General features: G+C 37.6%; 1 protein-coding gene across 2 annotated transcripts in view; it reads right to left on the bottom strand.

Annotated features, from left to right (window-relative positions):
- The window catches only part of LOC122811983 (sarcoplasmic/endoplasmic reticulum calcium ATPase 2-like), a 1984788-nt gene that overhangs the window by 121048 nt on the left and 1840576 nt on the right, over nt 1-23164 (bottom strand). For both annotated transcript variants that reach the window (XM_044084186.1, XM_044084187.1), the window contains exon 20: nt 9660-9777. In XM_044084186.1, coding sequence (XP_043940121.1) covers nt 9660-9777 — 118 coding nt within the window. The remainder of the gene's footprint in view (nt 1-9659; nt 9778-23164) is intronic.

Raw genomic sequence — 23164 nt, 5'->3', positions numbered from 1 at the left:
TCCGACATTTTCCCAAAATATCCCAATAATATCTAATAAGACTAATTGACTTCATACACTTCACTATTATTGAGATGCTTGTAGGACAACCTTAAATACTGGGTAAAATTACTAACTTGCCTCCTTTGTCTGCCAGTTAAATTACTAACCCCTATTTTGACCTAAACCTAGCAGCATTTGCCAATCTCTTTTATTCAGATTGTACTGAATCTGATTCCTCCTCCTATTAATTAATTTCAATTCTTTTTCCATACTATAATTTAATAATGACGGGAATTGCTGTATCACAAACAAGGGCAAATTGAGAAGGCAGGAATCAATTTTTATTTTGAAATTTGGAACTTTATCCCCCAAAGGTCTTAATAAAGAATAAAACAAAGTGTTTTTTGTAATAGATTTTTAATTAATTTTAATTAATTATGTAATTGCGTAATTGAAATGTGTACTTAAAGAGTTTGTGGGTAAATGGAAGTATACTCTGTAAAGGCTTAACAGGTGAGACAGTAAGAGACTATTTTATTATTTAATAAAGTGTATGTTTTATTAGGTTCACTGGTCTTCTGATTTTGTGATTTTGATCGGTTGGAGAGGGTAGTAGTGTACAGCATTTGGATATGGCCAGGCAATAGTTTACTTCGTTACCGAGAATTTTTAGAGAAATGTCCTCAGGATCTACCCAAAGGGCTATTGAGAGTATTCTGGTCCAGTCGGATGAAGGAAATATACCACCAGCTCAGTCGGATGGTACAGAGCATAATCAGGGCATTCGCAATAATGCGGTACCTGGTATTTTGAAAAATGGGATGAAGAAAAGAAAACCCATGTTTTGCCCACATGCAAAAGTGTGGAGGTTAAGGTACTGTTTGAAAAATGGAAAAATTACTTTATAAAGAAACTTTAGTATTTATGAACTTACAAAGCCTACAAAGGTATGTGGAACCTAATACCACACACCAAAGGGCTTAAGGGCAGTTAAAAGCCCCTCAACTCTGTTTGATATAAATAATGAACAGTATAAACAATGCTTGGTGGATAGCTGCAGCACACAGGTGCAGCACTGAATGGGTAAATATCTTGGTGGAAAGGGACACTGCTAAAAAACAAAGACTTAATGAAGAAACTAGGACTGTTTGTTGCACCATCATTCAAAAGACTAGTAGTGAGATTTTAGAGCAGTACCTTACAGGAGTCACTTCTAACCTTTGAAAGGGAACTTGTTGAAAGTAAAAAATGTAAAACTAATTTGTGATTTCCAGGATTATGAACGTAATCAGGCGTTCATGTTAAGTACTAATCAAAGGAAAAAACAATCGTATCAGGTTTGATGGTGAACAGGAAGGAGGAAGACATCAGAAAACATTGTACATGCCAGCGGAAAATGCAGCGTCTTCCACGGATTATGATAGTGAGGACAATAGAGAATATCCTCACTTACCAGTGGTTGCATATCCAGAATATCTAACTAGAACTTTCCGTGGCAGGAGAGATTTTCAAAGTGACAGCAGGAAAAGATCAAGGAGGAGTCACAAGAATGGACCGGATTATAATACAGACTCAGCATATAATTCCCAGACATTCAAACGAGGTAAATGGGATTGATGTAAATGGACAAACAGAGTTTATGACAAATGATGTATGTGATTATGTAGTTAACCTTTCTGGTTGCTCTTTGTCAAAAGATGCAATTTCCATGTTAAATAGGGGCTTGAAGTTTATCCCCACAGCATTACTTAAAACACGATGTGAAATGTGAAAATTTTAAACTTATTAGGAAATTATACTTAAAAGACTAGTTTAAAGGGATCAAAAATAATGAAATGGGGGAGTATAACAGCGAATCTGATTTTAGTGACGAAAGTTTTTTTTTTTTTTTGTGCAGTTCAGATCAGGAATCCATTGCCTATTGTAAACTTAACACGGAGGGCATAACATATAAAAGTAACTTTATACCCCCTTTTAGAAAAGATGTGATACAATTCTCATCATTATTAAATTATAGTGTGGAAAAAGAACTGAAAATATTTAATAGGAGGAATGAAATTCAATACAACCTGAATGAAAGAGAATGGCAAAATCTGTTAGGTTCAAGTCAAAATAGGGAGTCAGTAATTAAACTGGTAGACAAAGGAGGCAAGTTAGTAATTTTACATTTTACCCAGTATTTAAGGATGTGCTACAAGCATCAAAATAATAGTGAAGTATATGAAAAGACAGAGGTAGAAGTTTACAATAAGGCTTTGGATAACAAAAGGAAATGTTGAATGAAGGTCTGAGACTGAGGTATTTTTCCTTTGAGGATGTGCAATACAGATTTAATAGTAAAAATTGTACCATGGTTTATTTTTTTTTTTTTTGTGTACAAAAATTTTTAAGAGTTTACAAGACCCACCAGACCGCCTTATTATATCAGCATGTGGTTATTTTACCCACAATTTGTCATGTTTTCTACACAATTATTTACTGACTGAAGTTGTAAAGCTGCCATCGTACATTAGAGATGTGTTTGATTTTTCGGAAAAAAACAAAAATATAAAGTGGACTAGTAATATCTATTTTATAGTGATAGATGTGTTGAGTTTGTATACGAGTATCAAACATGCACATGTCTTGGAAGCACTGTTACATTTCTTAGGGGATACTCCAAAAACATTATATTTTAGAATTGGTTATGTTTTGTTTAAATAACAATATTTTGAATTTAATGGGCAGACATAAAAACAACTGCAGGGTACGGCCATGGAGGCAGCATTTGCCCCCATGTACGCTAATTTATTTACTGGCTTATCTGAATGTGTTTATATTTATACTATGGCTTTTTTTAAGGAATGTGTTATAAAATATTTTAGATTTATAGATGATGTCATTTTTATTTTAAAGGGGGACATGAAAATGTGGGGAAATCTGCGTAGGAATAGATTTGGAATTTGTTTTGATGGCCTACAAGTGGGTACAAAAGTAAACTTTTTAGATATTATGCTAGAGGGCTTAAATGAAGGCATGATAAAGACTAAGATTTTTAGAAAATTTGAGCAATGTAATTATATTTTACATGGACAAAGTTGTTACCCCCATACCTTGAAATCTATATCCTTTAATGGATTTTTAAGAATAAAAAGATTGTGTATTGATGAACATGAGTGTCAACAAGAAATAGGAAAGGGTATCCAGATGTTTATGAATAGGGGATATGAAGGAAACATTATATGTGAAGGTATTAAAATGTATCCGAATGTGAAAAGGGTTACATTCAAAGTGGTAAAAAGGAATGATAAGGAAGGGGACCATAAATGAAAGGTAGGAACATACATTATTTGTAACAAAATATACTTTATTTTCTGAGAGGCCGATTAGTCTTCGATATTATTGGGATATTTTGGGAAAATGTCGGAATCTGAATTTTAATAGTGGTAATCAACCCCATATTTCGTTTAGGAGAATTAGAAGTATTAAAAGACATGGTAGCACATGGGATGTTTAGTCTTCCTGAGGTGAAGAGGAGTGAAGAGTTAAAGGGCACTTTTCCTTGTGGGATGTGCACATGTTGCGAATATATAGTAAATAGTTTTTCAGAGATCAATGGAAAAAAATTTCAAGTAAAAGGTGATTGTAAAATTGAAGGGGTGATATACAGGCTGAGGTGTCCATGTAAGAAATTTTATACAGGGGAAAGTAAAAGAAACATTTCAAGATTGAAAGAACATACATTAAAAAGGTAAGGTGGAAAGCCCTATAGCCCTTCATTTTCAAAGGTATCACAATGGGGTCTACATGCAACTATTTTGAAACAGGTGAACAATGAATATTTTGGTACAGGTGATATAAAAAGCAAAATGAGAAGGCAGGAATCATTTTTTATTTTGAAATTTGGCACTTTATCCCCCAAAAGTCTTAATAAAGAATGTAACTGGAAGTGTTTTTTTGTAATAGATTTTTAATTAATTTAATTGAGTAATTATGGAATTGCATAATGGAAATGTGTATTTAAAGGGTTTCTGGGTAGATGGAAGTACACTCTATAAAGGCTTAACAGCCAGGCGCTAAGAGACTATTTTTTTTTTGTTTGTTTTAATAATGTGCATGTTTTATTAGGTTGACCAGCCTTCTGATTTTTGTGGTTTTGATTGTTTTTGAGGTGTTTAAGTATAAACCAGTAATACCTTGCTTTCTTATATAATTATACACTTCTAGTAAGATTTTTATTAATGTTTGATTAAATAATTTATAAAATTCAGATATGAAACCATCTGGACCTGGAGACTTACCATTCTTTAATTTATTTATTACTATTAATATTTCTTGAGCCGTAAAAGGTGCTTCTAGTGCTTCTCGTTCATCATTGATTTTAGGAAAAAATTATGTTGTTTAGGGATTTTTCATGTTCTGATTGTGAAACATGTTAAATCATGTGAGCCATATATTTGGGTGTAGATGTTTGCAAATGTTTCAGTTATGTTTGTTATCCCATTATACAATTTATGTAAACAGAATATTTCCGGGGTAGATGGGATTTGAGTGGCATTTATTATCCTTGCTAACATTTAGGATGTTTTCTGAAATCCCTGATTCTAGCTTTGCTATCGCCCACTGAATATCATAGGGTATGTTGTTATGTAGGTTTTAATTTAGTTTTTCCAAAATATTCTTTATTGCTTGTTGTACATCTCTTTTTTGAAGTTTGGATTTAGAGACCAATTTGTTTTCTTTACATCTGATTTTACCAGCTCAACCAATTAATCTTAATAGTAATTTTCAAATGGTCTGAAAAAAATCTTGGTTCTATAGAACATTTAACTTCCAAATCTATAAAAGATTCTGATATTAGGAAAAAATCTATTCTGAACCAAGACTTACAACATTGTGAATACTATACGTAGTTATTTATATATCCATTAGTGTCTCTGAAACAGTAAGAGTCAAAGAGGTTAAAGTCAGAGATCAGGTCTTTTAAAGCTAAAGATGCTTGGGTGTTGTCTGCTTTAGCTTTCCCTGTCCTATCTGTTTTCATATCTAAAACTAGATTCCAATCCCCTCCTAGTACAAATAAGTGATTTGAAAATTTCAGTAGAATATTATAGATTTCTAATATAAAGTCCTGCTGGTTTATGGATGGGCCATAGACATTCAAAAACAATATTGGTTTTGACATCCCAGATTCTGGAATTGTAAAATAACACCATCTACCTTTGGTATCAGATTCACTACTACTTATCTGACCATTAAATGATTCATTGACTGTAATTATCCCACCTTTACTGTTTGTTTCTCTGCAAGCTGCTGCTATTGTTTTTATCCATTTATTTATTTCTTTTTCCCATTCATCTGCCAACATCTGTTTTCTTGACTAAATGTTAAATCTGCCTTAGATTTTAATACAATATACATAACAAGTTTCCTTTTCTGTTCATCTTGGAGCCCCTTTATGTTCCATGAGTCTACAGACTACAAAACTTTAAGATTGTAAACTGCATAGTAGCAGTTGACCTAAGTAGACTATTCATTGTATTTGTGAGAGATTTTTGCCATAGATATGTTTTGTTTCTTGTACTCATAGTACCAGACCCTTTCAGTACTAAACTCATGCCGAACCACTGTACCAACTTCATTGAAAGAGAATAGAAAATTAGTTGAGAGAAAAAAATCTTGTCATTATATACCTATTACAAGTAATTTTATCTCTGAATTGATAGATTTTAATGTTAATGTTGATACAAAACACTGTAAAAACTAACCTTATTAACTGTAAAAGTCGAGAATCCTATCACCCTATCAACACTTCATGCTCCTAATAAAAAAGAAACTTAGACATTGCTAAGTATTTACAAGACCTTTTACACAGACTTGCGTTTAATTTGACTAGAGATTAAATTTTAGTAATGGCATTGCCTGTGTTATATACTGAAACATTACACTTGGTGAGAACATAATACGGAACAGACTTTGCATGTTTTCACCATATTTGTCCACCTGCAACACTACAAGAATGCTACTCTTGGCTTCAGGAAAGTTATTTGTATGGTACCTTAATACCTACTTAAATTTATTCATCATAGACATTTTACTGTTGTAAATTTAAATGTAATGTTTTATAGTCTCAAATGTGCTATCTGTAACATCTACTTGCTAATGTATGGGTAGAGTTACCCAATACTTGGGGCTGAGGAAAATTTTCCCCTTTGATCTTTTAAGCCTCATATTTCAAGCTGCACTTGTTTTGAACAATAGAAACATAACACATTAACATTCAATTATAAGAGATACTTCACACTACAATTTGATGCAAAAAATATTTGACAAACATCAAGCAAAATTTGCAGATTCGAACTCGCCATGATGCAACTAACTGTATATTAGAGTTTAGACAAACAAAATATTTTAAGTGATATTCTCAATATAAAATATCTAAGTTGTCCATAAAGATTATATCTTTACTTTTTACTTAGCTTTCTTCGCTTGCAAACCAAATAAGATGGCAGAACTGCAACATATCATATTTCAAATACCTAATTCTGTAGATTGAGCATGATATAATGTCTTTACACAGTTATCTTCCTTTTAGAATTTCCATTTATACTGATTTCTCACCTCACTCCTTCTTTCCACTCTTAGATTTTCAGTATGTAGTTCAGGTATGCATACAAGTTGTGTAACACATAGGACTTTGAAACCATTCTTGATAAAGTTATTTTCTACAACCGTGCTAGTTTTAAGTATATTCATCAATCAGCTTGTTATTTATAATTTATGCCATCGCAGGATGGCATGTAAAATATCAAATACATATTTGCACTGGCGCTGGCAAAAAACGATGTTGGATAAGTTAATAGCATTCATGTAAGCCCAGGTAGAGAGAAAAATATGAAGTTAACCAAGTCCGAGATTGCTTAATAGTCCACCACTCAATGCAGCACACAAGGGCTTTATAAAAAGGTTTGCAAAACAGTACACTGAATGGCTTAGAATAGCGTTGAGAAAGTATAGCTATAATTCTGTTTTCTCTCCCTTTTTTTTTTTTTAACAGTACTTGCGTAGCTAGATCAGTTGATGTAGTTTATGGTTCCTTTTTTCATACTTCCACATAGTTCAACGGTCTGTTGTAAACATTGGATTATTTGCCTCATCAATCCATTCGCTCAGAGATCAGTTTAGAGAGTCTGAATAACTGCTAAGAGTGCTGATTAGTGACGGATGTTCTTACCTGTTTCTTAAGGTCCTGTGAAAAGAACGTTGAAACGGTAAGATGTATTTTCTACTTGTTTTTGTTAATTATTGGGAACATATTTAACTGTTAGACTTCCTGAGTGCATTTTGTTAGATTCAGTGACCAACTTCTAATAATCCATTGAAAGCGTGGAGAAAAGCTGTTTTTGCTTCTTTAGCTGAGGATGCTTGGTATTTATGATCTTTGTATTGGAAAATAAGTGTATTTGGGTACTTCACTTGAAATCTGATTTTTCTCTGCATTAGGTATGAACAAAAATGGGAAAGTTGTTGTCTGTATAGTTTAATTTGCAAAGGTAGGTCTTATGTGAATGAAATTTTATGCCCATTCCAGAGTATAACTTTTTTTTGTTTTGTCTAGGCTTGCTGTAATATGTTCTGAATGTCTTGGAAGTTTAGAAGTTTCATGCAGACTTGTCTAGGTTTATCTACTATTAGTGATTTACGTAAAGCTCTATGCGCTTTTTCTATTATTATGGATGATGCTACTGCCTTGTTTTCTAAAAGTGTACATATGCTTTGATGTGTCATACTTATTAGCTGAGCATGTTCATATTTTTCAGGTATGCCTCTGATCAGTAGGTTATTTCTACGGCTTCTTGTTTCCAGATCTGTGTTTTTTTTTTCTCTTGTAAATCCTTTATGCTTTATCTTTTTCTAATAGGGCATCATGACACTGCTTGATGTTAAGTTTGTTATTTAGTGATCTTGTTTCTGTTTCATCTAGATGTGAAGCAATATGCTCAATCTTAGAACCAAAGTTCATTAACTGCTTGGAGGAGTTTTGAATAGCCGTTTGTAACAGGTCTATGTTAAATAAATGAACGCTTGAACGTCATATGGTTGAGACCATATGATTGACATTTCAAGAGTTCGAAGGCTGACTTTAATGGAGCCGTACGGTGCAGAATGGGTGAATTTCCCTTTTCTGCACTGAAGTGCGGTCTCGGAGTTGGTATATTTAAGTAGGGGGGGAGCGTGGGGTGCAGGGGGGCTTGCCCCCCTGCTAGCACCATTATGTTTTTCTTTTTCTTTTTTTATTATATATTCAAACTTTTGAACATATGGTATTCGACGTTTTGAAAGTTTGAATATATAACACAGAACTTTGTAATGGTAGCAGAGCTGTTTTCAGTCATCCATGGCAAAAGTTTGTTTTGTTTTTGATTTTGTAGACCATTTTAGACTTTCTTGCTGTTTTATGGTTTTCTGTCTTTTAACAACTGTTTCTTTTTCAGGAGAATATTTGAGATAGCTTGGTCTTGGTCGTTTTTAGATCAATGGCTTCAGATATCTTTGACATTTTGTTGGACTCAGCTTGTTCTCTTCCGTTATCTCGGCAGAAGCTTTATGGGCCCCGTGCACTTGGATTTTCAGATTTTACTCACTTAAAAGTTTATGGAGTATTAACTGATCAATATATTTTATTTCACATTCGCTAAAGGTTGATTTATTTTCACCAAGCTTGGTACTGCTGATCAAATTTTAGTATGGCGATTTTTGTAAAGTTAGCTTAAAAAGGAAGTAGTGGTCCGACTAGGGTGTTCACCGGACTTCCACGATCTTGAATCCCCCCATGTTTCATTTATTGTAATGAGCTCTGAGTACATCTGACTTATTTTTTCTTCTAAAGTACTTGAAGCCATCTCTTGAATCAAAGATGAAGCTTTGAACTGCTATTTGCTGAACAGCTACAAAATCCTTCCAAGACAGTGTTTTCTTTTTACCTTTTCTGGATGATTTTCTTTCATATTTTCCAAATTTCTTCTTTGCTGGTATCTAGGCAGTGTATTTTCTACCAAGTAACTTAATCCCCCCCCACCAAAAAAAATTTCAATGGTACTCCTTTTTCTCAGTGTCTACCTTCACAGTGGGAGAGCTGAAGTTAAGCTGTTGATCACTGAGCAGTCATCTTGAAAGTCCTCCACCACATCTCTTTTGAGAGAGGTGGACTTTACACTGCCTGTCCTTACTACAGCTCCTACAAATCAGAAACAAAATGTAGTATACAGTACTGAATTTTTCAGTTTTAATGTTTAAAGGAGTTAAACAGCTGCACTACATAGTTTGATTCTTCAGGTTAGATAATTTTCAATGTTTTCATTCAACCAGTCTGTGGCAAAATAAGCACACACATTTACATCATCAGTTATCTATCCCTCATCTAAGCAACATGGCATGTGTGCTGCCTGTACCCTCACAACAGCCAATAATTGAATGTGTGTCACCTGTTTCAAGACAATGCACCAGTGCACGCATATTTCATTTGAGTGTCTCAAACTTATACAGGCAAAAAGTCTCTGTCATCCTTTGAGACATTCAAAACTCCCTTCCACAAGATAAGCACTACAAGATGTCTGCATTTCTCAGATGTCCAACTTGCTTACAGACTTTGTGAATGCCACAATATGCCTTTGAATCTAATCTAAAGCTTTACTCACCGGCAGTGGGTCCACATACAGAATCAGGAAGTGCAGTGACATAGACAGGCAAATGGCACCAAGAAGCCACATATTGTCCCATGGGGGCATCTTCAGAAGGGACTGGTTCTCAGACAAGCTGCAGAAAAGTTAAATTTAGTTACTCCACTTATGCATTCAAAAAGAAACTGCAGATACAGCTCAGCAAAACAGTCATACAACTTAGGGCATCTATGAAGTAACACTATGATTGTTCAAGTGCAGCAACAAGTAGCTAGACTGGGTTAGCTGTGAGGCACTGCAATCACCACAGTAAGCAGTATACAATGAACAAGTAACTAATATCCGCAAACGTTTAACAATTATGGAATGACACACTAAGAAGAAACACTGAAATTCTGATGCCAATAAACTAAACAAACTAGAAAATTACAACACATTAAATGAATGTAAATATTAGTGGCAACAGCTTTCAAATATGAGATGGAACTATTTCCTTTAACTTGGTAAAGAAAGGGTAACAAATATTATTCACAGCCAAAAAATACCTAAAAGTATATCCTGATACTGAAGATAATGTAACAATATTTATTATTTAGTTCTAAATTTCAACAGAGCAACAATTCTATTCTGACTGGACAGTCATACATTTTAAACTGCTGCTATTAAAGGAAAACTGTCAAGTTTGGGACTGCATCTCCAATTATCACTTGCGATATAAAAGTAATGGTAGCATTTACATAAGCATGACATCATGAAATCAATAAAAATATTCAGTTTATATCCCACATGGAAGAACATACCAGAAGGTCAAGGTCTAATTTTTCTATTGTGCCAGGATCATCTTGGCCTGTTTATTGGTGTTTTTCACCTCAACTTGCAAATTCTGAGAGTGCACGTGCCAAAGCCCACTGTGTTTAGCCTGTGACCCACAGCTCTGTCATCTGGTGGCATTCTATTATAAGCAATGCCAATGTCACTTCAAATGAGGTATATGGAGTTGACTTTTTTCCAGCCCTATTACTTGGTGCCATTGCCTCCCCAACACTGTGCATCCAAGCAGCCAGTCCTTCATCAGCACATTTAGACTGATATTTCTAAAACTGATCTCCCAATGCATTAGGCTTAGGATGTTTTTTTTTTCATACACAACCCTATGCCGACACAATTCTTGTTGGTCCAGCACATATACAACTTACGCCAGCATTAAGCCAGCTAGCATTAGCGACCAGCTATTAGACTTTAAACCCACTATGCAGATCCACATAGAGAACATTTCTAACCAAGCAAGCCTGCAACAGCTGCTGACAGACAACCCCACCCCAAAAGATTCTCTTCACTGTTAGACTCACAGAAGTCTTCTGTCAAATGGTCGAAGAAAGCGGTGGGAAAAAAAAAAGCATGTAGGGTCAACCTTTAGACTTTTCAGTGTCCAGCAGGGATAAGGAGGAAAGGTTAATCTCCCCAGGGCCTCTCCCAGATTATCCAAAATTTGGTGAGTATTTACATGCGAGAGAAGAGAAAGCTATTTATTTACTTCATGTTTGAATACCAGGATGGCTGCCTGGTACAAGACACTTTTCAACCGCTACCCAAGCCATGTGTCAAAATAGCAACAATTATATAAAAAGACAACGGACTACTATTCTACGAGAGGAAAACATACACAACGCATGCTTAAGAATAGCAATCCAATTAATATAACAAAGGACAATAAGTTACATTTGTTTACTCATCATTCTAAAATGGATGCATACAGATGGAAGACAACTAAAAATAAAAAAACTCAACATTATCAAAGCATTGCCAGAATTCAGTATGGTTTCAGAAGCTTAAATGACAGAAACAAATGCGCTTTACTGCAGCTCCCAATATACCACCTGGCAATAATAATTCTATGGTAACAAACACTGCTGTATATGAACAAGATAAAAAGTAAGACCAACCGTTGAGAAAAAAACCTTTATCAAACAACAAAGCTTTCAGGCAAAAAACCCTTTCTCAATGTTTAACACAAGGTATGTTAAAATCACATGTTTAAATACAAGCCCACAATATCATATGACCCGCAGCCATGGTCACATGATCTAACTTAATACAAAATCTCACTAAGGATGAAAATAAAATAAAGTAAAACATACTTATTTATAAATACATATGTATAAGGTCTATCCAAAACAATATACAAAACAACATATATTATTATTATATATTGATAGTATAAAATACAAGTATATACATTCATTTCAGTTTAGTATGTTGTATCTTAGTCAAAACAGGCTTTAATGAAACACTTGCATTCAGGCCTGGGGACACATCTGCTGATAATCTTACAATCCAATCATACTCCCTAAGGTCTAATAAATTACATAAATCCCCCCCCCCAATAGACACACTAACAATATCAATAACCCTAAACTTAAAGCTATGGGAAATACCATAGATTTTAACATGTTTCGACAGGGCATTGGTGTCACTCCCCTTCCTTATGTTGGATTTGTGTTCTATAATTCTATCCTTAAGTTTTCTTGTAGTTTTTCCAACATAAAAGGAAGGACAGATTTCCTCCGTTGCCAAATAGACAACATTACTTGTTACACAAGTGGCAGAGCAATGAAAAGTATATACTTTTTTAGAAAATGGGTGAACAAATATATTCACAGGGTTTGATCCATCACACTGTTGTAGAATATCTACACAACAACTACAATTATAACAACAGAAAGTACCCTTTCTTAACAGGCTAGAAGAGATAGAGCTTGCTCTATCAAAATCCTTATAAGCCAGCATGCTCTTTATTGTCCTCATATTCCTGTAAGTGAAACGGGGTCTATCCCCTACAACCAACTTAACATCATCCTGTTAGAAGAACTTTCCAATATTTCCTAACTATACTCCTAATTGTTGTTGACATAGTATTATAAGAGGTGATGAATCTTAAACCAACCCCATCTAGTGGAGTATTCGACGTTTCATGTACTTCCTGGGGCACCTCCAAGAAGGTAGGTTTATAAAGTGTATGTCTATTGGATATAATGTACTCACTAACTTGACGTAACAGGTTAGATGGATACCCACTTTCCTTAAACTCATGACAAGCTTCATTTAGTTGTTTTGTAAACACAACATCATCAGTGTTAAGTCTACTAATGCGGGCCAACTGCGCCTTAATGATGCCTTTAAAGACATGAGGTGCATGCATACTGGACGCAAAAAGATACCTACCAGATGATACTTCTTTTTTAAACACTGTTGTGTTAATAGCATTACCCTTCTTGGTTATTGTTATATCTAAGAAGTTGATGATGCTAGATGAACATTCAAACTTAAATTTTAAAAAGCTTGTTGTGTTATTCAAAAACAGTATATATTCCTCTAGCTCAACAAGTGAGCCTTTCCATAACAGAAAACAGTCGTCCACAAACCTTTGATAGAATATCAGGTTATCATTCAAATATCTCTCCCCATTGTTTACATACAACTTCTCCCACTGGAAAAGAACCAGGATGGCATATGTATTCACTACTGGTGTGCCCATCGCCACACCAGTTTGCTGCAAATAGTATTCCTTGTCAAACAAAAATATATTATTCCTTAATACTAAATCTAACAACATACATATATTCTCTGTATGTCTAGCAGAAAACATGGAATAATATATTAGAAACTCTATTATGGAGTCCAGCCCATAGTCATTAGGAATTACAGTAAATAGTGATGTGATATCCATCACTACCATATATATGTTTTCACAAGTTTCTACTGATAAATCCATACTCACATACCAACTCTTAAGTTTGACAAGAAAGTCATTAGAGTCTTTAAGCACTGTATAACAAGTATTTAACAGTGGTTGCAATTGCCTTTGCAAATATGGGGATATGGGTTCAGTAACCCAACCATTACCCGAGACAATAGGTCTCATTGGGGGGGGTTGTCCTGTGATTTGTGTAATTTTGGTACCTAATTTTGGAAGATGCCCTCCTACGGAAATACTTACCCTGAGCTATTGAAGCAATGGCAGTGCCTAAACTTAAAGCTGAGCCAAGACTATATGACCTTGATGAATAATTTCTTTCTGGACATTGAGAATGAGTTAAAGGGTGAAATTATTGCTATGGAGGATGAGCTGTTTTCAATGTCTTGTTTCAAAAACTTGCAATCATCCTATCAATCTATGATGGACAGATTATGTTCACTAGATGATAGACTGGAAGCAGTGAAGAAAAGGAAGTTATTACGTGACATGGGCGATTATCAGGCTGGTAACATATTTTCTTGGCCGAAAAATGACAAAGCTGGAGACTGTATGGACTCAAAAGCAAGATCCAATAGTGCTAGTAAAAGTCGCGTGTTTACGTCAGTAAAATATCCAGCACAGAAGGAACCCTTGGACACATTAGATGTATTTCCTAAGCTGAACGCTGGAAATTCGAATTTGGCGCCAAATGAAGAGCAAACGGCGATGTCTATGTTGGGTAACAACGTAACTTTTGGTAAACCTATAGCAACGGATGCTGCATCTCATGCTATGGATATGGAAACTGTCGTCAATGCCTCAACGGGAAATGGTGCTATTGGGACTAATGTGGATGGTAAAAGCGCTACACAAGCGTCACAAAAAAGTTTTTCTAGCTTCTTTAGTAAACCCTTTCAGCTACAACAAGCTGAACGGGTACAGGCGCGGGTTGTCGCTTCTAGATCCAGGTCGAGGGGTAGAACCAAGCAGAGGGATCCCGCTGTGTCGTTGGATGGTAAGCGGAAGAATGAAAGTTCATCAAAACAATTGAAAATAGCTCGAAGATGATGGCAGGTACTGAAAACCTTTCTAGTTTCGTTTTGAGAAAGGAACACATTACGCTCCTTGCGAAGGGTTTAAGTTATATACCGACATGTACAGAGGACATTGTGAGAGTGTTGACTGATTTAAAACTATTTGTTAGATCCATAGCGCTGAAGCTGATTTTCAGAAATGATAAATATGATGGTAATGCTTGTAAAAGACGTAGTGTCTTCATACCTAACTATGCTCCAATTCTTATAGCCTTTAATGAACTTTGTGAAGATGAAATAAGAAAGGCTTATGCAGTTAAACGTTTTAAAAATTATAATCTAACTTATGTGGAGCATGTTGCATTGAGTGAGCTGAGGGAAGATTCAAACATTGTGATAAAACAGGCGGATAAAGGGGGGGTCGACTGTGATTATGGACAGAGAACACTATATGAGATCAGTGTCATTATTGTTGGGGGATAACATAGCATTTAGGCGTATAACATTATTAGATGTAAGGAAATGTATCAGTTACGTGAATATGTGTGTATATGAATTACAGTTGACAGATGACATTTCACTAGATTTATTTCACTTCTTTACTGTGCCGTGCCCTATTGTACCGCAATTATATGGTGTACCAAAATTACACAAATCACAAGACAACCCCCCAATGAGACCTATTGTCTCGGGTAATGGTTGGGTTACTGAACCCATATCCCTATATTTGCAAAGGCAATTGCAACCACTGTTAAATACTTGTTATACAGTGCTTAAAGACTCTAATGACTTTCTTGTCAAACTTAAGAGTTGGTAAGTGAGTATGGATTTATCAGTAGAAACTTGTGAAAACATATATATGGTAGTGATGGATATCACATCACTATTTACTGTAATTCCTAATGACTATGGGCTGGACTCCATAAGAGAGTTTCTAATATATTATTCCATGTTTTCTGCTAGACATACAGAGAATATATGTATGTTGTTAGATTTAGTATTAAGGAATAATATATTTTTGTTTGACAAGGAATACTATTTGCAGCAAACTGGTGGGGCGATGGGCACACCAGTAGCGAATACTTATGCCAACCTGGTTCTTTTCCAGTGGGAGAAGTTGTATGTAAACAATGGGGAGAGATATTTGAATGATAACCTGATATTCTATCAAAGGTTTGTGGACGACTGTTTTCTGTTATGGAAAGGCTCACTTGTTGAGTTAGAGGAATATATTCTGTTTTTGAATAACACAACAAGCTTTTTAAAATTTAAGTTTGAATGTTCATCTTGCATCATCAACTTCTTAGATATAACAATAACCAAGAAGGGTAATGCTATTAACACAACAGTGTTTAAAAAAGAAGTATCATCTGGTAGGTATCTTTTTGCGTCCAGTATGCATGCACCTCATGTCTTTAAAGGCATCATTAAGGCGCAGTTGGCCCGCATTAGTAGACTTAACACTGATGATGTTGTGTTTACAAAACAACTAAATGAAGCTTGTCATGAGTTTAAGGAAAGTGGGTATCCATCTAACCTGTTACGTCAAGTTAGTGAGTACATTATATCCAATAGACATACACTTTATAAACCTACCTTCTTGGAGGTGTCCCAGGAAGTACATGAAACGTTGAATACTCCACTAGATGGGGTTGGTTTAAGATTCATCACCTCTTATAATACTATGTCAACAACAATTAGGAGTATAGTTAGGAAATATTGGAAAGTTCTTCTAACAGGATGATGTTAAGTTGGTTGTAGGGGATAGACCCTGTTTCACTTACAGGAATATGAGGACAATAAAGAGCATGCTGGCTTATAAGGATTTTGATAGAGCAAGCTCTATCTCTTCTAGCCTGTTAAGAAAGGGTACTTTCTGTTGTTATAATTGTAGTTGTTGTGTAGATATTCTACAACAGTGTGATGGATCAAACCCTGTGAATATATTTGTTCACCCTGTTTCTAAAAAAGTATATACTTTTCATTGCTCTGCCACTTGTGTAACAAGTAATGTTGTCTATTTGGCAACGTGTGAAATCTGTCCTTCCTTTTATGTTGGAAAAACTACAAGAAAACGTAAGGATAGAATTATAGAACACAAATCCAACATAAGGAAGGGGAGTGACACCAATGCCCTGTCGAAACATGTTAAAAGCTATGGTATTTCCCATAGCTTTAAGTTTAGGGTTATTGATATTGTTAGTGTGTCTATCGGGGGGGGGGGGTATGTAATTTATTAGACCTTAGGGAGTATGATTGGATTGTAAGATTATCAGCAGATGTGTCCCCAGGCCTGAATGCAAGTGTTTCATTAAAGCCTGTTTTGACTAAGATACAACATACTAAACTGAAATGAATGTATATACTTGTATTTTATACTATCAATATATAATAATAATATATGTTGTTTTGTATATTGTTTTGGATAGACCTTATACATATGTATTTATAAATAAGTATGTTTTACTTTATTTTATTTTTATCCTTAGTGAGATTTTGTATTAAGTTAAATCATGTGACCATGGCTGCGGGTCATATGATATTGTGGGCTTGTATTTAAACATGTGATTTTAACATACCTTGTGTTAAACATTGAGAAAGGGTTTTTTGCCTGAAAGCTTTGTTGTTTGATAATAATAATTCTATGCCCAGACCCCATTCAGCAGAGCTTATAGAATGGGTGACCTGTAGATCGGCACCCTGACTGCAGAATGAAAGTTCTCCAGCAGGGCGTTAATCTACAGATAGCTCAAGAATGCAGATAAAACCTAAAATAATGTGGGGCAACGGCTCAAAGGGACATATTTTAAATATTCCTATAATACAAATAGAAAGTTGGTGTAATAACAGGACTTATGCTAAATGTATTTTTCTGAAGGATATTAAAGTCTGAAACTAATATAATTCATTACTTAGTAACTTCAACTCCAATGACTAGCAAGCAAACCTCAAATTTTATGACGAAGACACCACAAAAATGAGGCAAAAAACATGGACATTCTGCAAAAATCTTTATAGTTGAGAGGTATGGGTATGAATCTTGTAATGGCTGGCATTAACTCCGTGCAGTCTTGTGTTTTTAAAGATATGTGTATGTGTGTGTGTGCGTGTGTGTGTGTGTGTGTGTGTGTGTGTGTGTCAAACAGAGAGAGAGAGGCAATGTATGCAGAGATTAAATTCTTAACCAAACTTATACTCTGGAGGTGAAGTACTTCTCCCAACAACAGTTAATATACTGCAGCAAGTTTGAAACATTAGGTGGAGGAACCATTTTATATCAAAAATATTAAATAATAATAAAAACAAATACAAAACAATTTAACAGATAGCCCATTCTTGAATCACACCGATGCCCTCCAGGATGTGTGCTATTGTGGAAATAACACCCTTCCAGGGGTGTAGAGGCCCTCCACTTGTGGCAACAGGCCTCAGAATACCCCTGGGTTGGCATTATATCCACAATAACACACACCCTGTTGGGCATTATTGCTTGCTTAAAGCCTTAGTGAAGTCAACAAAACAAAACATAACTCTCAGCGAAGGGTCTGCAAACTTAAAATTCACAGCACAAAAACTGGGCTTGTGTTTTAGTCTAGCCTAATGTCATACTGTATATTAAGAGTCTGCAACTATGTCAGTTGGATCTTTCTAAGGCCTTTGACATGGTGGATCATCAACTTATGATTCATACCCTGCAGTCTTATAGGCTCAACTGCAAAGCCCTTCAATGGTTTAGCTCTTATCTCAGTGGGAGGCAACAGGCTGTTATCTGGCAGAATAAGCTCTCCATCCTACTACCCACCACCTTAGGAGTTCCACAAGGCTCCATACTTGGACCCCTTCTCTCCTCCATCTTTATTAACAACCTTCACGCTGTCATCCCTAACGTTAACTGCATCCAATATGCAGACGACTCTACCCTGATCTGCTCAGCTACATCCCCTGATGCCCTGGAATATTCCACCTAGTCCACCTTTAATATCATAGAAAGTTGGTTCACTGAACATCGATTGTTGCTAAATCCCAAAAAAAAAAACAAACTGCTGCTATTCACTCCCACACCAAAACCTTTTACCTTTACTTTCACAGTAAAAGCAAAGGATGGGACAATTATTACCCCTGAACCCTCAACCAAACTTCTGGGTGTCATTATTGATAACAACCTAAAATCTGACCTACACGTGAACCAAGTGATTAAAACTATTAACAAAAAACTTGGGTCACTATACAGAATAAAAGCCTTCTTAACCCCTACTGCTAAGATTACCATTGCTCGCACACATTTACTCTCTACTCTTCTATATGCTTCTCCCTTTCTCTCAAATGTAAACAAATCCGTTCTTAACAGACTTTCTACCTGTTATAATCATATTGCCAGGTTTGTCACTGGCTTGCCTTACAACACCCACCATTGTTTAAATCTCTTACAACTGGGCTGGCTTGAGCTTCCTAGCCTTCTCCAGTTCAACCTACTAGTTATGGCCAAGAAAATCCTTCTTTATCCTGATAATACACCTGCCCTAAAAATATCATCACCCCCTATTGCAATGCAAGACTACTACGATCCTCAAATAAACTGCTAATCCAAACAATAAAAACCTGTAATGCAGCTGATGACCTCCTCTTTGCTAACACTGCTGGCAGAATCTGGAACCTACTACCAGCAGATATTACAATGCTCTCTTCTCTAACTGCATTTAAAATCAAACTTAAAGAACATCTGGCTCTAAACTGGGTCTGACACTATCAAGCCGGGATAACTTAAACTTCTTTATTGTTATTTGTTTGCTCAACGTTACTATTAACCTACCACCTCTTTCTATCTTAACCAAGTAATTACCTTTTACCAATGAAAATGTCCTCTATCCTTGTATAAATCAATTTGTACAATGTCTGTTTTCTATTACTATTGTTATAATGCTGTTGTTTGTCTCGGAGCTTTTCTCCCCGGGCCTTCGCTGAAAATGGAAATAACTCCAGTCGGACCATCCCGGTCAACAAATGTAAATAAATAAATAATACAATGTCAGACATGTCTGTATACTACTTATCAGCTTCTCAAGATTTACAGCTATATGCAGCTCCAACACAACATTGCCTGATTACTTTGTTTACTTCTCTTACTTCTTTGTGTTTACTTGTCCTACTTCTTTTTCTATGAGCAAGTACAATCTCAGCAATTCCTTACTGCTTTGCTGAACACCTGAAATATACAAAAGTTAATTATCCAGACTTGGCAGAGGTTAGTGTTTTATACCAGTTTGTCTTCCAGTCAGCAAGCTAACACCATTTTATTAAGTCTTACCTCAAGCATGCGTAAAAACAGCCCAAAAAGTTGGCATGCAATGGGGTGGTGTGAGTGCTTTGACACCCTCTTCCACCAGTGATGTTGACCTTTAACAGCCCAACCTCCTGGTAGGTGGGTATCACTGTCACATCTCTGGTATCATCCCCATGAAGTACACATCACAAACCCCTATCCTTCCCTTCTCTCTTCTGGGAGATCAAATAAAATAAGAAGTTATGTACTCACCATAACGTCCCATCTGAGTAGGTATCCTCATTTGTCTGCAACCACTGGGATACGGATCTGATCTCGGATCCAAGCCGGCAACTTCTACCACAGCATAGATCCGAGCTCCTAGCTCCTCCCTTTACCCATAATCCCCTGCCTACCCTGACTGACCTCAGATCAAGTTTGCCCCATAGCACAGCTGATAAAAGTGTCCCAAAGGGAACAGATGCTAAGAACCTCAAGAACGATCATTTTGGTCAGGGGGAAGGAGGGGGGGATGGTTGCAAGACAAATGAAGATACCTACTCAGATGGAACGTTATGGTGAGTACATAACTTCTTAATCTGAAGTAGGAACTTCATTTGTCAGCAACCTTTGGGACAGAGTCCCCAGCTACCTAAATCTTGGGTGGCCTTCATGGAAGGATATTCCGGAGCACCGCAGAGCCAAAGGACGCTCTACCTCGGCAGACAACATCTATTTTATAGTGGCTGATAAAGGTGTGAGATGAAGCCCAAGTGGCTGCGGAACAAATGTCATCCAAGGGAACCCTAGCTTGAAAGGCCACCGATGTGGCAACGGCCCTAGTAGAATGAGCATGGACTCCTTGAGGTGCAGGCCTTCCCGAGCTCTGATATGCTAAGAGAATACAACTCGAGATCCATCGAGAGAGAGAAACTTTAGAAACTGGCTTACCGAAATTGCTTTTGGCAAAGGAGATAAACAACTGATCGGATTGCCTATGATCAGCAGTTCTATGAATATAAAAATGTAGCTGTCTGTGTACGTCCAAGAAATGCAGCTTGTACTCTCCTTTGTTTTGAAAGTTGGGGAAAAACACTGGGAGATTGATAGATTGATTAATGTTCGCTTCTGAAGACACCTTAGGTAGGAAGGACGGATTGATCCTGAGGTAAACTCTATCCGGGTGAAAGACCAAATATGGTGGTTTGACACAAAGAGCTTGCAATTCCGATACTCTTTTGGCTGAAGTTATGGCCACCAAAAAGGCTGTCTTCCAAGAAAGAAATTTGAGATCAACCGTGGCCGCCGGTTCGAAAGGGGGACCAGTCAAGGCCTGTAAGACTAGGGATAAATCCCATGGAGGTACCACCTCTGACTGGAGGCCTAAGGAGGAAGGTACCCTTGAGGAAGGCCTTACACAGTTTGGAAGTGATAAGAGGGCCAGACTCTTGCCCCACGTGATAGTATGAGATTGCTGCAAGTTGTACCTTGACTGTGGAAGAACTAGCCCCCTGGTGAAAGAGAGAGGTTAGAAAATCTAGAACCGACGCTATAGGGGCCGTAAAAGGGTCTAAACGACAGTGTTCTGCCAGATGGAGAAGCGTTTCCACTTACTCCGATAAACCCTCCTGGTGGAAGGCTTGTGAGCTGCTACTAGAATGGCTTTGACAGGTGATGAGATCCCGGGAGTCCTTATGAGGAGTGGAACTGGAGCAACCAAGCCGTCAGCTTGAGGTTGGCCAGGTTTGGAGTCGGAAGATCGAGAGGGTGAGAAATGAGATCCGGGAGGGGATCCAGAATTCATGGTGGATACACTAGGTGAGACTATAGGTAAGGGAACCACGTCTGACGAGGCCAGAATGGGGCAATGAGGATCATCTTGCTCCCCAACTGACTGGTTTTCTGCAATAGTTTCAACATCAGGGGAAGAGGAGGGTAAGCATAAAGCAGACTGGGAGGCCAAGCATGAACTAGAGAGTCTCTCGGGGACTCCCCCGGAGGGGAGATCAGAGTAAAGTAATCGTTGCATTTGGTATTTGAAGGAGAGGCAAAAAGATCGCAACAAGGTCGCCCCCATCGGGCAAATACTTGCTCTGCAACTCGAGCGTTGAGAGACCATTCGTAAGGAGTCAGGATAGTACGACTGAGCCTGTCCGCTAGGATGTTGGACCATCCCGGAATGTGCATTGCTATGAGAAAGCGGTTGGTGGAAATCGCCCATTCCCACACTCTCATGGCCTCGCGGCAAAGGGGGTAAGACCTGGTTCCCCCCTGTTTGTTGATGTACCAGACGACTGACATGTTGTCTGTCTGTACTGCAATCGTCCCTACCAGGAGAGAGCTGTGTAGTGCCTGCAACGTCAAAAGCACCGCCCTCATTTCTAGGACGTTGATATGCAAAGAGATCTCTACGTCGTTCCACGTGCCTTGGACTGTCCTGTCTGAAAAATGCCCCCCCTCCACCCCAGGCGAGAAGCGTCCATGGTCACTGTGTCGACTGGCAGTGGTAGTGAGAAGGGACGTAACGTGTGGATATTGGGGGACTGGAGCCACCACACGAGTGACCTTCTGCAAACCTTGCTTAAGGAAATGGGATGAGACAGGGGGTTGCGAGACAGGGACCATTGTACCTGGAGGGTCCACTGCAGGACCCTCATGTTCAGCCAGGCCAATGGCAGCAGAGGGATTGCAGCCGCCATAGATCCTAAAGCCCTCAGGACCAATTCCGCCAAAGGAGTTTGCAGTTGAAGGATGGCCTGCATGTGCAACATCAGGTTCCGAAGCCGATCTGGAGTCAAGAACGCAAGCATCTGTCTGGAATCCAGTCTCGCCCCTATAAAATCCAACACATGTGTAGGGATCAGAGAGGATTTGGTCATGTTGATGGTTAATCCTAATAGTGGAGCCAGACTGAGGAAATAGTCCCTGCATGAGTAAAGTAGATGCCTTGTTGGGGCAGTAAGGAGCCAGTCGTCCAGGTACGGAAAGACCTGAATTCCCTGGAGTCTCAGGTGGGCCGCTATTATAGCCAGGACTTTGGTGAACACCCTGGGGGCTGAGGTGAGGCCGAAGGGGAGGGCCCTGAATTGAAAGTGTCTGGCTCCCAGCCAGAAGCAGAGAAACCTCCTGGAACACCTGTCCACTAGAATGTGATAGTACGCATCCTTGAGGTCTATGGAGCACATCCAGTCGTCCTCCTGCAATAAGGGGAGGACGGATTGCAACGTGAACATTTGGAACTTTTCTTTGGGTACCACCAGGTTTAGGAGAGAGAGGTCGAGGATGGACCACAAGTCCCCCGTCTTTTTTGGCACCAGAAAGAACCTGGAGTAAAACCCTGATCCGATTTGATCTGGGGGGACGGGCTGGATGGCTCTTTTTCACAGAAGCTGCTGAATTTCTGCAGCAGCCGCCTCCCTCTGACTGGGTGGTACGTCGGGGAGGCCTCTGATTCTGGGGGTTAAAATAAAGGGAATTTGGAAACCTCTGGATA

Source organism: Protopterus annectens, chromosome 9.part0, assembly GCF_019279795.1.
Source record: "Protopterus annectens isolate FY-2018-M chromosome 9.part0, PAN1.0, whole genome shotgun sequence".
Taxonomy (NCBI): Eukaryota; Metazoa; Chordata; order Ceratodontiformes; family Protopteridae; genus Protopterus; species Protopterus annectens.
This window is presented reverse-complemented; position numbering and strand designations above follow the sequence as displayed.